This window comes from Mya arenaria, chromosome 13 (assembly GCF_026914265.1).
Source record: "Mya arenaria isolate MELC-2E11 chromosome 13, ASM2691426v1".
Classification (NCBI taxonomy): domain Eukaryota; kingdom Metazoa; phylum Mollusca; class Bivalvia; order Myida; family Myidae; genus Mya; species Mya arenaria.
Window position 1 is genome coordinate 59,736,182 of NC_069134.1, and position 18,440 is coordinate 59,754,621.

At 32.8% G+C, this 18,440-nt stretch overlaps 1 protein-coding gene across 1 annotated transcript; it reads left to right on the top strand.

Moving 5' to 3' along the window:
- Window positions 1–889: 889 nt before the first annotated feature.
- On the top strand, window positions 890–17,645 carry LOC128214598 (uncharacterized). Its single transcript, XM_052921158.1, has 13 exons — window positions 890–938; window positions 7,628–7,661; window positions 7,939–8,209; window positions 8,679–9,032; window positions 10,776–10,863; window positions 11,333–11,424; window positions 11,637–11,753; window positions 12,096–12,149; window positions 14,108–14,220; window positions 15,911–16,037; window positions 16,274–16,332; window positions 16,493–16,607; window positions 17,043–17,645. Exons 2-13 carry the CDS (start codon window positions 7,629–7,631, stop codon window positions 17,276–17,278), a joined length of 1,659 nt encoding a protein of 552 aa, XP_052777118.1. The 5' UTR covers window positions 890–938; window position 7,628; the 3' UTR covers window positions 17,279–17,645.
- Window positions 17,646–18,440: the final 795 nt, after the last annotated feature.

Consider the following 18,440-nt stretch of genomic DNA (forward strand, 5'->3'; position numbering starts at 1 on the left):
AACTTTGTTTGAGTTGCAGTAATTCCATCTGTTCGGATTCGGAACGTTTCAGCAAGCTCCTAACTGATGTTGGAAATGTACAAGATCAACTTTGACCCTGAAAGAAATGTATCCCCTCCCACCCTCATCCTTTTAAATTGTGTTATATATAATTCTAGAACATTCTAAAGAACTAAAATTAATAAAATAGCTTACGCAGTGATTGGAATACTTTGATGGAGACAACATTTGGACTTTTTATTTTCTCCTACTTATGCATCTATGCATCACGTCAGCAGGGTGGGTGTATTAGCCTGGCAGCATAGTAGCCTGGGTGCGTGAACTCAGCTTACTAACAACTTCGGAATCTGGCAAGCGTGAAGTTAGCAGCGCGGCAGCATCTCCTTATTAATTGTACCTCCAATGGTATTAAAATGTTAAATGGAGTTAAATGTTACCATGAAAATTTTTCTTCTGATTGAATACTTTCAAGTGCTCTGGATAAACATTTCAGTGAATTTCGCCTCGACCTCACTTAGCAATGTCGCACGCCCTTTTTGGGTGGAATTACAGAGATGCGTTTAACTTCTCAAAATTTCTTCCGATATATACTTAGTTACTGGGCAACGTAGGTGCACTCGAATTTGATTTTTCTATATAATCCGGATCACACACTCAATATAACAATTATGTTACATTTTATTTATATTTAATTAAGATGATTAAATTAAAAAAGTTCATTCTAGAAAATAAAAAGCACCAATGATTATTGGATACAATCATAAAGTGAAATGATAAACTATCGCCAAAACTTATTTCAGGTGAGACAAATCTGGTCAACAGTGAAATGCGCATGCCTTATTCGGACAATACAGTTTTTGTGAGGTACAGGGCGATAAACCCTCCCAGCATTACCTTAACCTTTCTAAGGCGGCGTCGGACAAGACAATTGTTGTGAGGTACAGATAGTATTTGAAAATCGGACTCCATTCGCTATCGATAATCGAATCGAATCGGACCAAGCATTTCGATTTACTATCGGACAATAATCAAAAGTTCATAATATTAATAAAGAATACATTATTTATACATAGTATCACGAGTATTTAAATGGTTAAACCTGGATTCAGTACGTGTGATGCTATGGACATGTTTTTTTGCAACAGAAAGTAAATTTCCATAACCCTTTTCTGTCTTTTAACAACTAAACGAAAGAAAAAAAACATTACAACACAACACTTATTTGATAATTGCACATTATACTGCAAAATGATGCACACTGGAACATGTAAGTTATCTTAATATTTTATCCATGCAAATACATATTAAATTTTCGTGAGCCTTTTAAATCTAACATTTCATTAGAACATCTTAATTTTATATAACTTTCAACAAAAAAGTAATTTAGTTAATTACAAACCAAACCAAAAACGGTTTCAAAAACAGAATGCATCGAGCCTGAGGATCCCCGGTATTTACAGGAAAGACCGGACCCACTACATCTTAGAGACAGGTTATTGAAGAATGTTTTATGAAATATAAAAAAAAAACAATTAAAATTAATTTGTAATTTTGGGAGAGATTGTAAGTTGTTAAGCAAAAGTGTTTACATTCACCGCATTTGTATAAGAGAGTGACATCTTTTGTGTAAATGAACTCAACGAGAATTTACCTGAAAGAATTTTTTTCATTAACTCGACTTTTAACACAAAACAAAAACATACACAGTTACCGGAAGTAACATTAGCGACATCGATTTTGGACAACCACTATCGATTGTCGCCGACATAGCATTGTCAGCGACGATTTATCGATTGTCCTCGATAATCGTTTAATCATTAGGTATTGGGCGATAAACCCTCCCATCACTACCTTAACCTTTCTAAGGCGGCGTCGGACAAGACAATTTTTGTGAGGTACAGGGCGATAAACCCTCCCATCACTACCTTAACCTTTCTAAGGAGGCGTCGAACAATATAATTTTTGCGAGCTACAGGGCGAAACACCCTCCTTTCACAACTGAAAGCTATTTAATGAGGCGTGTGACAAAACAGTTTGTGTAAGGTACAGGGCAATACCCACCATTCACAACTTTAAGCTTACTAAGGCGGCGTCGGACAATTCGTTTGTGTGAGGTTCAGGGCGATACAACCTCCCATCAATACCCTAAGCTATTTAATGAGGCGTCGGACAAGACAGTTTTTGTGAGGTACAAAACAATTTTCCTTGGCCGTCATGTCGGTGCTCATACAAGTTAAGCCCCCATGCAGTTTCAAACGCATTACCGAAATTACGGCAAACATATGACATCCCTAAAAATGACATTCGTAAATTAGGCTCCACATGGTTTACTTCGCAAAATATATTTTATAATAAGAATATCATGCGTAAGGGATTTTTATCAATGAAATATGCCTTTAGGCCACAACAAATTGATCATTTGTTCTACGGATATTGCCAAAAAAAGTAGGAGAGAGCGAGCGAAAAAAAATATACTTTTTTAAAATTCAAGGCAATTCAGAGGCGAGCGCAAAGCGAAAAATTAAATAAAAGTTAATTTGTTACCAAATTTAAAATTCAATTATGTCAAAACATGCTTTTTAATTGCAAACATAGGTTCTCAGATATAAATGAAAAGGTTTTGATTGTATCACATGAAAACATGAAAATCTGTCAATATAAATCAATATTTAACAAATGGTAATAAGATCCAATGTTTTACTATTAACTTCAATTCAAACGTGGATATATTGTACAGACAACATTTCTCACAGAAACGTGCAATTATTCGAAGACCAATAATAAAAGTATTGTATTCATTCCGTAACTTATTATCACAAATTTTTTTTTAGACTAACAAGAGTAATTCATCATTTGAGCATTTCCAAATATTGGGTCAGGTCTAAATTTGAACCTCTTGAAGCACATGATAAAATTGAAGTGACTTTGACATTGCAGAAGATCGGAAATGTAAATAACACAGAGAACATTTCTAAAAGACACTATGGATTAAATTGCGGGACAACATAATCGAAGCAGTATCAAACAAATCTGCAAATGTGGCACCGGTCATTATATTAGAGCAGGTGGTGGAATAAACATATTTCCCTTTCAAGACCTCGCCTTTACTACGAACCAATGGTTTATAGGTCCGTACCTTGAAAAGAATAACATTACAGCCTCCATAGCTTCAATGCCCGTAAGAAACAGGCCACTTTACTACAAATCGATCAGAGAAAACAAGTGGATAAAAACAAAGAATTGAGAAAATTAAAACAGTCATTTTACTTATAATAGGTTTTATTTGATTGTACTGATGTATTTTTTTATACTGCACATGTATGTGTAATGCACTAGTCAATTGTAACCACGGGCCCCAAGGTCAGGGGAATAGCGGGGACTTTTACTTTCGGTCCAGCCAACCCCAAGAAAATCCACCGCATTCACCCGGCACTGTGGGGTCACCTGGAATGTAAAAACACGGCCAATTTCCCCGGTATACCCCCAGACCTGGGGGGGGGGGCGTTGTTACAATTGACCGGTGCATAAATACACACTGTTTGAAAATATTTACAAGTCCTACTATTTTTATCTGTTTATAACAGTTATAAGTATATGAAAACTGAGAAATGCAGTTTGGAATTTAAAAAATAACTCTCAAAAACATGTTCAATTGTTGTAAGTCGTGTGGCCGTGTATTTTAATATAAGTTCTGCGCTCAAAATCCGATTTAGTTATTATTTAACATTAAATTTTGAGTACAAAACAATGAATTACTTAAAACACACATGAATAATTATTACCTTCGACGCTGTGAAACTGTTGTTATTTACTGAAGACTATAATCCATTGACAATTACACTGATTTTCATTTAAAACGTGTATTTTACATTACGAAAATAGGAAGTAACATGAAAATTAATACCGGAAATAAATAACAACGGTGCGTCCTGCAAAATATGCCCGACAAAAAAGACTGTCAACAAATATCGGCTGTTTTGCGGTTACCAGGACCTGATTTTGTCCTGACACGAAGAAAGTTTGCCCGCGAAGAATGTCAAGCATAGAAATACCTTGCAAAAAAACGAAGTCGACGTTGCAGGTGGAAATTCAGAAGTAAACAAAAACATAATATGCGCGGCCAAATAGTATGTGCGGGAGCAAAAAAAGTTTTTTTTTTTATTTTATATTGTTTTGTTGGCTTTTTGAATTTTAGGTGCGGCAAATCCGACGAACATATGATCAATTTGTTGTGGCCTTAGCAAAGACATGCTTCTTAAAATCTTAAAATTGTAGCTAATCTAGCTAGATAATACTTCGATCAATTCTAATAATGAGACGCCTACTAGCGTTTTTCATTATAGGTAGACTACGTTCAAATTTTAAAATTCCGACGGGTGTTTGCCAAATTTGAAATTCTTCAAAAATGCATTTTTAATCAAATTGAAAGGCAAGCAATATTCATATACCAAATAAAAACCATTACCTAGCAACCGAATGACATATATTTGAAACGTGGCCTTTTATCTAAATCTGTAACGTTCTTGGAAACAATGCTAACTTGAATGGTGACCAGTACACCGATTGAAAGGCCAAACACTACATATTCTTTATGCAAGAGTCTGAGATATTGAACGAAATATACTCTAATGACATGGAACTAGGCATTTACAGTAAAATAAAAACAGGATAATTTCATGAGACGCTAGCAAAAATCGTGCCTTTCGACGGTTACATTACCCTCAAAGAATGTATAATTCTAATAAATTTATACATTACATAAATGGTTGGAAATCTATGATATTCTGTATTATGGCCTACACTATATCAGCGTGATCAAATCATCAACGATTGTGTTGATATTGCATGGTCATTTGCGTACGTACATATCATTGCTAAAATCAATCCCTTATTGAAAGAATGAGTATGTCTGACAAATATTTTACTTTTGCTTGTTTCTGTTTCTCGCTTTAGCTTTTGTTATCTCGTTCGCAAACCTAATCGGTCATCATGCCCTTTGTACTGTAGCATTGTTTTTTTGTTTGTTTTTGAAAAGTAAAAAATACATATGTCCGGTTGAAATGACCGAAATACCCATTTATAATCATAACAGTTGCTGAAAATTCGCATCCGTAATTAAGTGATCTTTTTTAACGGGTGTATTTTTCCGAAAATACAATTTTACTTATTCTTGTGTACTTGTACCACTGTATTTCATTGTATGTTATTTTGTGTATGGCTATGATGTTGTCACAACGTTAATGCTTATAAAACCTTAGCTATGTTATGTTATTAACAAAAAGTACGGAAAGTTCCTTTAATCAATAAATCCATTTTGAAAAAAAAACATTTATTAAAGTATACTTCTTAACTCTTGACTCAAACAATTGAATGCACATTACCTTTTATCTACCATTTGCATGCTGTAATCGACTTGACGCACACATGCTAGAATATGTTAATAAAGTAAGTTTGGTTTTCCAGTTGATGAAAACCGATATTTTATTCACTCGCCCACATGAACAAAGTGGATGGATAATAAAACGTTTATTGAAAAAATAGTAGCATAATTTGATTATCAATCAACCAATCACGTTACAGCTCTTTGTTGAATCGCGTTAGTAACACTGTTAGATATTGTGGTCTTCATAACTGTATTTGAGCATATATCATATTTGTTAAACGGCTCCAGCCGTCCGTTTCTTAGTCCTAACGATTCGCCACACTTAATTTCGAAATAGAATAAACGTGCAGTTTACAAACCACGAACGAGTCCATTTAAACAAGACAACTGATTTCGATATAGACAGTTCAATCCTTTGTACGGGGTGGTCTTAACAAACAACTGCGTTTTTCCTTGTCCTACTGTCTTCCGATATGTTATTTAACAACGTAAACTAACTTGTAAACAGTTTAATTCTTACCCGTTATCTACTCTAGGACTAACTACTGACAATGCATTGTAGCGCATGTCATCGTTCAAAGATTGTTTAGATCTAGGAAGTAACATTAAAACATGATTGTGACGTCATCCATTGTTATGTTTGTACTCTATGTGGGTTTTTTGCACTGCGTTCTGTACTTTATTTCTATTAAATGTCCAATATTGTAATAATAATTATTCAAATAATTGACAGTCAGTGTTCAAATAATGGACAGTCATTGTTCAAATAATGGATAGTCATTGTTCTTATAATGGACAGTAAGAAGAAAAAGTAATATGGTAGAATTAGACGACTTATTTTTCTTGTATTGTGTAAAACTATACACTTGTTTGAAAAAAGACACTTTTTATTAAGAATTAATAAATACATGTAATTATATATGTTGATTTGAATAAAAATACTATTTTTAGGTTGTAACAACTCAATGCACAATGAACACGTGACTGAGGTCTGTGCATCCGTTAGGAAAAATGGAAAATGTTTATTAGTTGTATATCCCTTAAAAGAGAAAATAAAATCTTAAACTAAAAAAGGTTCCGAAGTAAGAAATAAAAAAAAATGGCAACGCGCTGTAATCGAAGCTGGATTCCCATACATTTTGTAATAAATGTACTTGAGAGAGCAGAATATAAAGGATAGTTAATATTAATAATACTTTTCTCCAAACTTCAAAAAATATTAAAATGGATTTCCATAAAAATGATATTCGGCAACCCCAAAAATGTAGTATGCATATTATTATTTTTCTTATCAGCGGTTTTCGATGAACCAAATACTTAACAAATGTTTAACAAGTAAAAAATAATATACCTTAGAACGCGTTTCTTTTTCTATTGAGTTGCGTTCTAAACTATAAACTGTCGAAACTCTGATAATTATTTTGTGCCGCACATTGACGAAAGCACGAACCTGAAAACTTTCAGATATTAGACGATAACAAACGTGTTTTTCAAGAAATGTGTGATCTATATAAGTCAAACTACAAACGTATACAAGAAGTCTTCTTGTACACGTTTGTCAAGATATTTAATATATTGAAAAGTTTAATTTCCTGGTATGGTAATTGAAAAGTGTTTAAATTCGTTTCTTTTCAGTAAAACGAACGAAGTATGCCGTGTGGAAATCGCATAATATAGAAGAGTTGAAGTACATTGCTGGAATGTACCCTATTTAATACCATTTGTATCAAACTGAAACTATGACATAAATTTAATCTGAAGCAAGAACACCATACGTGTTTATAATAATTATAATAATTGTATATAGATAACATATCATACCGTATCTAGATACAATTATTACTATCTAAAATATGTAAAATATTTAATTGATATAAACTTTAACTATTCAGTATATATTAAATATGCGTACTTGTAGATTAACCTTTCCCCATTTCTTTGGTATGATTGTGCAATTGATCAAAAGAAAAAAGTATGGAATATGACTCTAATAAGGCTTATATAATGCCAATGATACTTGTTTTAATTGTAGAAAATTTCCATGAATTGATGCATGGGTGTAAAAATCATTTTTGTCGATCAGGTATTTTCAGACTGGAAAACCAATTTAACTATTTTTACGTACTTATCAAGCATTTGTATTTAAACGACATGCATATTGTAAATAATACATTATATAATACATAATGCGCATAAACTATTGATTGAGGCAACAGTTAGCATGTTATTTTTTATTGATTTCAGGATGGAGTTATTAAAACCTTTATCCGTACTTATTGTAAGTAAATAATGTTGTATTTTCTTGTAAAATCGCCGAACAAACTGCTGGTTTATTTGTTTATTTTTCTTTATGCAAAAAATGGTTCAAGATTTATATTTAAAAAAAAATAAATAAAAATAAAAGTAAAATGAGAATGATTTTTATATTTTGATTATCGGTTTGAAACTCAATTTCCTCTAAAATGAAGATAACCCGTACACAACACATGGAAAGTATAATTACAATTGTATTTTGAAAATATTGTATATTGCGTTCCTATTTTTATTTGTTTCAGCTCCATACTATTAGAACCGAAGGAGAATATGTTTATCGAAGAGTCGAAGATCGATGTTTAGAGTCGTGTGCACGTCTAAATAATATCCCCAACGTGACGTTTGATTGTGGTAGCGACAATAGCTCTTGCGACTGGCAGTGCGCGGCGCAGCGAATGGGCTGCGATGAGGGCTTGGCCTACCACTGTGCACAGGACTTTAAAAATTACAAACTTAAACGCAACAAAATTGAATATATTGAGGCATGTGCGCCGGAGAAATTCTGCAATGCAGGTATTGTGACACTTAGATCTTTCTTCAGCATTGAGTTGAAATAGGCTTTAAATTGATTTAAAGTATTCTGACACGATAATGAAACGCATACATGGATTTCTTCTAGTATGTAATCATTATTGGCACCAGGAATCTCAGCTTCAATGCTTACTTTTTGTTTTAATGTATCACATGGAACACGTTTACCACGTACCCTTAGGTTTTGTTTGTTTTGTCAACTTAAGTTTAACATGTTGAAAATCATACCTTTACAATCAACTTAGATGTACACACATTAAGTACAATTTTGCTTCGTATATTGACAATGCCAAAGCTATATCAAAATTAGCGCGAACTCGCGTTGACGTTGCTACTGCAGGGGTTCAGTCAAATAACGGTGGCATGTATATTAAACAGTAATCAAAAATTGGAACAATGTTAAATCATAAACCGTTTCAATGATTATATTTAAAAAATAATAATTTAATAGGAGAAGAGCCATATGTTACGTTTCCCTTTGACGACAAAGAGCGGTCACCTAGAAACGCTATGATAAACTGCGTTCCGTGCACGGACCCAAATTTTTATAACAGCCAAGCAGGAAAGTCTTCTGCCTCGTACAGCCAATGCCAGCTGGAAAAGTTCAACAAGTGTATCCCCGAAGACTACAAAATTAACTGCGGTGACATTTTCTGGCGTAAACGAACGGAGACCGACGGATATTGCCGGTGTGACGCAAGGAACGGCTATGCGCCAGAAAACGAGAATGTGAAAACGAAGTGCTTTTATAGCGATGAGTTTTGTATAGAGAAAACGTGTCCACCAGCGCAGGAGCTACTTTTAAGTAAATATCACATTATTCTTTAATATTTGTTTCATTAACAATAATAACTGTGCTCTAATCCTTACTTTTGTTGTCCAGTAAATTGATGGTGGTTGATATCTGCAGGATTTCGGGGCAAGCAGGCAAAACAAATATGGTGGCTTTGCGCCCGTAAGTTGTCGCCTTTTCGTGTTTTCGCGTCGAGAGTTTTAATGTTTTCGCTAGTGGTTTTAGCGTCGCTTTTTGCTTTCCGGTAAGTATTCGCAGTAGACGCTTCCCTTAATAATTATTGATGTAAGTTAATGTGCATTTCGATATGCAATCGTTGCGGCATGCCAATCAGCAGATGAAACCGAAAGAAGCAACATGCGAATGATTCAACACAAAAACGAATATGCGCGTCCTTTAGCTCTAAAATTCAGCACATTATAACGTCTTGTTTGTGCCCTGGATATTGTGGATTTTGAAAAGGGTTTTCGCAAAGCGGGACGAAAATCGCGCCACACGGAAGAAAGCGCCGAAAAGCGTTGTGTGTTTTTTCGTGTGGCAGATATTTTTACCTTTTCTCGCTGAAATCCCACTAACACTTATATACAAAAAAATGAACTATATATATATTACTCAATACTCAATACGTAACAACGTTAAATATTTATTTCCAATGTCATGGAAGGACCTAGTGAACGTTTGCCCTCGGCTTATCGGGCTTGTTGATCTTGAATGACAAGTCATTCGAGTGTATACTATATACCACAATAAGGTGAATGAACTTATAAAACCGTATGAAGAAAAAGATACATGTATATAAAATATGATCAAAGTCAATATGACCCACGCTCAACACCTTTCATTATATTATAACAATTCAAAAACACAAATTTAAACTAATAAAATTCTCTCTCTTCTATATTACATGATATGATTGAAACTGAAGAAGATTTATTCAAAAACGATATTGTACAAAACATGCAATGAAAACTTGTATAGACGGATGTATAATAAACAGTTTACATGTTACAACTGATAAAGTATTATCATGATTTATAACACATAATTGATAACGAAAGGATTCAAAATATACAAAATGAAAGTAAGAATCATTAGCATTTGGGTATACCATTTAGCAAATAGCATTTATGTGTAAACGAAAAATGATATTACTCTTTTAAAGTGAATTTTCTTGACGTTTTCCGTCTTTGATTTGACAGGTAAGGTTCAACACAATTGCTGTATTTGTTTTTGCTAGTATTTGGTATTTCTATAATTATATAGACTCTGAATGAATAGAGAACATTATTGCTTTACCTTTCAGTAAGATAGTAACTAGTATTGTTCGATATATCACATACTGTTCAAAGAAATATTGAGTTTTGCATGAGGGCTGAATACTTTCAATTTATCAATATATCTAAATATTGTCTTATCATTTTCCATACCGTATATAGTTTACTTTCCATCGATTACAAATAGTTCATGTTTCTGTATTTCATTTTCATAGTCTGTATAGTTTCCATGTCCTCATACTTCTACATATTTTACCTACCATAAACTTAGCATTTTATGTGACTTTTTTATATATATGTAATTTACATTTATTAATTTCCATGTTGATTATGATACTTTTCATATACACATGTATTTTATATATTTTAATTCTTCTCACAGATATATTAAATAATTTTTTACTCACTTTCTACAAGTTACACATTTTTAATACTCCTCTATCAATTACTCATTCTTTATGATGTTTTCTACCTTTCGCAGACTACACATGTGGTGACAGATGTCCACCAGGAATGCACAGGACGGAGGAATCAGATGAATGTGTTCCAGATGAAATTTTCCAAACCACGTAAGAATATACTGTTTTTAAGATAATTGCCATGTTATAATGCAAATAGGCCCGGTGCATCTTTAAAGTATAAGCAATTATTGGTTACAAAATCAAACTAGTAATAACATTATATATTTAATAAATGACAAATACAAGGGCCTAAAATGAAAGACCTCAAATGGAAAAAAACAGCTTATCCATGAGGACATTCTAACTTCTTGTAGCACTGAGTTGTCTTTAAAGGAATATTCTTTAATTCTTATTGTAAAAAGAAACTAGGACTATGTTCCAAACACACTTGTTCAAACCCTGTAAGCTCCTTTAAAGACTCTTCTATATGCTATCCATTTTTGAAATTCAAGAGAAAGAAAAGCTATAGCGTCCTGAATATGGTTTTATTAAAAAGCATATGAATATAAAGTTCCGATATCGCATAACACATGAGTAAATAACAGGCATCGAAATAATACGCGAGTTTTTTTTAAAGGAAAAATACACCCTCGATATTGACATCTCAACGGAGCACAGAAGAAGCAGAAAACGAGGTTGCCATATCAACCACTACAGAAACTAAAACAGGTCAGTATTATTAATAATCCATATACGCATTACCTTACTGTAATTTTATGAAATTCATATGAGAATGCCATGTCTGGAAGTTTGTTTAAAAACAAAACAAACAATTTTTTTTTTATTTATTTCCAATTTGAACATTTCCAAGTTAATTTTTTAAAAATATTATGAGCGTTATCTGATATTATTCATTTATATTTCCGTTCCTTCTACTGAAGGAATTGAGGAGAAAGGTACCACTGACGACTCAAACAAAGACATCTCTCTCACAATAAAGATCAGTCTTGGAGTTTTCGCCGGATTGACCCTTTTATCAATATCTACTGTAATATTTTGTAAGTATCAATACATAGAAGTACAAGTGAGTATTCAAGTTACAAATCGAATGATTATATATTTATAGTATATATTTTCATTTTGTTTAAAGTACATGGCTGAAGAAAAACGGGTAAAGTATATTTGGCAAAATAATCATTAACACATCTTACATTCAGACTAATCAATATGCAGAATACAGCTGCACAACTTGCTTTGTGCTTATTGTTAAGGATAAAACCAACGATCTGTCGCTTTTTAGGCGGACACTTACAAGCAATATACACTATAAGGAACACTACATAACCGATTACAAACATTTTTAATTGTGGTCAATAATAACAATGTTTCTGATATTTCAGTAAAATGCAAAAAACAACCAGAGAGACGTGATCCGGAGCAAACACTGACCAAAGGTAATCGTTTATTGTAAGAGCATAGCTCAAACGGTTGAATAAATCATAAAAAGTGTGAAATCACTACATACAGCTTCAAGTCAATTAGTTTAAACATTATAGATATATATTATCAGTAATTACACAACTCTCATTTTTTTAATGTATATGTGCCATATTAGCTTGAAACATTCGTTTAGATGTGATTATACAATATGGATTTAAGGTCAGCCTAAACAACGACAACAAGTATGGGCAATTGTTTATTTGGATAGCTTTATTGCAATCAAAGGCTCAAGCTCATCGCGGCTGAGCAAACAATTAGTCCTCAAACTGACATCAAAATTATTGATATCGTATATATGAATGCTATTTTTTTTGTTTCCCTTTACAAACGTTTATTTTACGCCCCTTCCCATGAAGTGTGTACGCGTAGACTCGATTTCTTGTTTCACTGACCATTCCAAAGCGTTAGTTCTATCATTAAACGCCAAAGCAATTTTGATGAGGGAATGGTTTGTTTATTTGTTTGTTTAGTTTGTATTTGAGTATTTGGTTTAAGTTTGGTTTGCGTTTTAATGTTTGTATTTGTGTATGTGATGTTAATATATTTGTGTCTGTATTTTGTATGTCTGCGTATGGGCCCTTGCTTTGAACCTTGCTTTGAGTTTATTTTTGAATTTTCGTGCTTGTACGTGGCTTGTCCCTATATTTACATTACAAGAGCACGTGTTTCTTGCATGACAGCCGCATCTTATTAATATACTTTTAGAAATATTTATTTAAAATAAGGCAAAAACAGTTTGTCAAAATATTCATCCTAAGATAAGATGTCAACTATTGGCCATTTTTACAAATAATAGTGTGAAGTAAAAAGTCGATCAATATGGAATTTACAAGTCGAACATTTTGAACAATCTGCATGTATTTATTATCGGAATTGATAATGTAAAATTCGGTTGTGAGGTAGATTTTGTAGGGTACTGTAGTTTATATAAGTTTTACATTTTCCTCGAGGAAATTACAAGTATCGGGTTATGTACTGATTTGGGAAATCATTCGATAAGCAAGTGGGGTACGGAGAGGATCGTGTCATTGTACACTAGTAGCGTGTTTTATTGATTACAAAAAATGATATACAAATAGATGATTGTTTCTGTGTTATTAACGCATATTTATTTTTCAGTTTGGTATTGTTTGTGTTACCAACGTACGAATGGGAGTTTATTCGTGTAGAGGGCTGTGAGTGGCATTGATTCCGGACATTACTACAATGCAGAAGCATTCATCACTGTGTATAGGAACATTGAGCCATTCACCATGTTATGGCTATTCAGGGAATCAGTGCCTGTGTGAATGTTATTGAATTGTCAGAATATACAAAATAAAATACCCCGCTTGTTGGCACACTTATATTGTGTTCCTTTGTTTGTTTTTACTTAAGGTTAAGATAATAAATATTTTATGTTTGGCATAAAATGAAATGAAATAGAAAACATAATATCCTTTAATGTTTAAAACTGATTACGACCTATATTGAAAAGTTGAGTTGGTCTTTGGCTGTTAAACCATATATCGTGTTAAACTTTTATACATGAACATTTATATGTTTTATGTTATCGATTTTAAGCAATACAGAGTCATTGTTTACCGAATGTCACCACAGTGGTAGAAATACTACCTTAAACATTATATATGTTAGATTAAAGGCTACTGGGATGGTTCCTTTGGTTAATCGAACATATATAACGTGAGAATATCCTTCATTTCACTCTAGCCTCGTTTCCAATGCCAGTATTATTTTTGAAATAAAAAATAAAAATAATTCCAACCTGCTATTTGGCCCGGAACTTAGAGCCATGAAAACAATCACGTTGAATTAAAAGTTCAGCTATGATTCCTTAAGATTATTTAAAAGCTTAAGCGAATTACACAAATGTTTTAATTGGTCATTCATGTTGTCTTTACTGACTTTTCAGATGCAAGCATAATATTTAATGACAATAGAAAAACTATCAACAAGACGGTCACCCACATAGCAAGAGATCAAGTGAAAGTGACAGGCGATAACTCAAATGTCCAAACTGGTTCGGTATGTGTGTCTGTTAAACTTTACTTGTATGCAAATAAGTTCTAAAATGTTGCTGCTCAACTTATTTTTGACATGAAAAGTTAATAAAACATTGACATATTTAAACTTTTGAGCCATAGCGGTTACTCTCGACAATGCATCTTTAATCGGACTCCACTGTACCCTATTACCGGAAATTGCATGCAACAATCCATCCATTCCAAAGGATGACATTCACCGGACACAGAAATGTTCACAATTTTAGTGGCCTCCAATAAGGCTTTATATGTTTTATTTTGATATATAAAGTTACACCAACTTTTACCAATGAATATATTTAGAAAGAAGTTGAATGTTTGTGGTTTGCCAGCGTTTTGCCTCCAGTTTGGTCTTTGTTTTGCCTTGATCCTCAAACAGGATTTCGGTTTAATGTACAGCTACTTGTCTTTGTAGAGTCCATTGAATTTATATATTGAAAAGGGATAATATATCCTATATCGACCAAGTCTTATTCGAAATGCTGTTCGAAAGCGATGACTTCTTGCCTCGACCTATCAGGTTGTATTCATATCATCGACCATTAAGAGGATTTGTGTAATGTTCTTTTTTTATTATACGTTTTGCTTTTTGATATCAAGCATTATTTCGTATCTTGAAAACATCCTTTTTCTACGCAAGGTGTCCAAGGATTACTTGTATACATATCTGTACACATAAATACCCTACTAGTATGCAGGGACTTACAACATGCTTAAAATTGAGCATTTACTGAAATATGACATAACATTTTCTGACACGAATAAAACAGTCTTGTTGTCAATGACGAAGAAAGTACAGGTCGTACCTGAGTTTGATGCAGATCAGCTTACACGTCCCAGCGGTCTTCACAATAAGCCAAATGTTAAGTAAATGTCTCCGATACAGAGCAGGTTTAGATATATAGAAACTGTCTTATAATCGGTTCAATAGACTGGTAATGGCTCAATTGCCGTCTAAGATAATTTAATAAAACTTGATACATTTTGTTTTTTTAGTTTTTTTAAATTAAGTTCTTCATTATTTAATTACCTATGTTCATTGTTGGTGACCAAGAATAATAGAAGTTTACTATGTTCCCCCGCCCCTATGGTATTTGCAGAATGCTCTAAGTTAAAATGCTTTGATTTGATTAGAACCTTTTATATATGCCGTATTAAAGTTTTAAAATAAACAAGATTCTTATATAATTTGGGAGAAAGTTCTGCAGAATTTGTGATGTATGTTCTGGAACATTCGTTTTAGTCTATAAGAGGAAACTCGTCCTAGATTATTTGTCTGTTGGTAAAATTATTCCGAAAGTGTTGTTCATATAGTGCTTATATAGTATTTTAATATCTCATGTGGAAATTAAATTTACCAGGCTCAATACTAAGTATTTCAATCTTTTATGGAAAACTGTTAGAAAGTTCGTTACAGAAATGAGGCTTGTCAGTTGAAATTACTTTTAAAAATCTTCTGAAATATAATAACATTTGATACCCATGATGCGGTTTAAACAAGCAACACACATCCATGTCGTTCATGATAATATAACTGCGAAGAAAAGCCTTTCAGTGAATAGTTTAATTAGGCTAAAATAACTAATTTGCTTAATCCTTCCAAGCATTATGTATGATCAAACAAATAATTTATAATAAAAGTATTTATATTTTCATAATTTTCATTATAAAAGGATCCTACAGAAACTTCACCACAAGACATCGAGGAAGCAAATTTCTCCTTTTTATTCGGCCAGACATTATTGAAAAGTGATCAGGAAATCGAAAATCAATGTGATTTCGAAACACCTTTGCTTTCAGGTACAGGTTTAGTATAAGAATATCAACTCGCATGTTGTTAAAGATTTCCAAACTTACATCATGACAGGAAAATGTACGAATATCATCCCAAACGTGATCGTTTGATTAACCAGACATTTCTTATTGTGCACCTTCCTCTAGATTTGAACGCACTCTTCAACAAAGAAGAGGATCTTGTCTTTAAGTATGATACTCACAGTAAATTAATACCAGCAAAAACTTAAATGACATTTCAGGATATGAAGAAAATCATCCTCTAGAATCATCTGGCAACACAACTGCCGTTATGATTGAGGTAATGTTATGTTCGGTTCGTCTTTGGTATTTTTTTCTTTAGAATACTTAAAAAAACATTATTGCTCATGAACAAATGCTTGGCATTTAATAGATGACTAATTGAATAACTTGACACACTAGCTTGATAAATCTGTTTGATAAAGATTTTTTTAACACAGGAAAGAGATGAAAACGCTGTTATGAACCCCGGCTCCTGTCAATCGCCCATTGATGGAGTTAATGGTATTGCTGTGGCAGGTGATGGTTGTGAATTATGCCCTTGTGACAATCAAGGTTGAGTTGTTGACTGAATATCATTTTCATTAAAAGAAACTCATATTCGAAAAATCTATAACGGTTGTCAGACCATTGAAGTGACAGTCATTCCAAACATTATATTAATATCACGCCATAAAAAATAACAAAGATAAAGTCATCCACAATTTACAAACTAATATATCTGTTACGTTGACCGTACCAAGACAGTGATCCAACCTGTTTTGATAATTGTGTGCTCTGTATGTGTTGATCGTCCGTTGTATCTTTCGTTCAGTGTATGTTAGGCCTTGAGATTTTTAACAGGGTCTGTGTTTAATGCTTGGTTACTGAGCTTGTCTCTTAAATTTAAATAGTATTATTTTAAATAGTATACTTTGTCTTAAAGTTGATAACAACTTAGACATGTTTAAGAGTATTCAAAGTTTTTTTTTGTTTTCATTTGTACTTCAGAGGATGACAAAGCACTTTACGGGCCTGTACTTGAAGGCAAAATCCCAGCAAAAACGCTTTCGTCAAAGAACAACCCTTTGCCACCTAATTCCGTTCTCTATACACATGGAGCGACACTTTGCCGAAAGGGAGACGATGAAACAATGGAACATACGAGAACAAATGGTCAAGAGACACATTGTACAAAAAGCGGATACGATGAAACGAAGGAGAAAAAAAGTACAAGCTATGAATAATAAAATGAATTGGGTACTAGTCAATATGGTAAAAAGGCTAAATGATACATATTGTAAATGTTGATGTTCATGGACTCCGTCAGGCCTCCGAACGTGCTAAGAGTGAAACTGATACCAAAGCGTCTGAAAGTGAACGTTTGTTGAAGAATTACAAGGCAATAACTTAAATAAATTAACATATCAATTTTACCAAATAAACTGCTCCAAGTTGTAGTTTTATCCTTTGAAGAAGAAATTTCTTTTCAACGAATAATTTCTTCCAAATACTGAATGATCCAATTAGAAATCATTGTTAAAAACAACAATCATCAATTTTATTGGGATGAACATAAAATTACCATTATGTTTTACAATGTGGTACAAACATAACATCCATTCTAAGTTTTTGTTATAATGTTTGGCATCTTAGCTTGAAAATTGTTTTCACTTTATAATCATATTCACTAACAATCTTGCTCAATAACTATATGCAAATCTACAGATATTTTCTGAAACAAGTGTAGTAGTCAACTATATTAAGTTTTCATTCATACAATGTCAATTGTGTCGTTTTATCAACCGGTAAAAATCGAATGTCTTTTTTTACTTGAAATGAATGGTTGAAGTAATTTTGGTATATCTTATTGATTTTAAAGATGAATTTTGTTTTGAAAATAATTGTATGTTACATGTAGATACGGCTGTGTGCTTATTTTTATTAAATGTGCGCTAATAAAGGACTTGCCGGGAATAAGGCTTTCCCCAACTTAGATTAATGCATATAAAACTTGATTTTATGACTTTATTTTACAGTCATGAAGTGCTGTTTCGCCTAAACATGAATTTATAATGAGTCAAGTTGAATTCAATTTGTTATTCTTTAATCGTGTAATTGTTCATTGTAACGGAACATTTTATTTTATTCTTGGTGATAAATGCTTGTAAGTTGTGTGAGTAAGCTATTTCATAGAATACATACATAAGTTTTTGTATAATACAGAGTGATTAATTCTGGTGAGAATTAAAGTGTGCATTCACATTGGTTCATTTTATCTCCGTGTGATTTACTTTCAGCAAAATTATCATCTTAGAACTTGCTATTCACTGTGATAATTTAAAACCCCTTGTAAGTGACAGACGTCTTACTCACTACAATACTCGTAAATACGTTACATTAAAAACC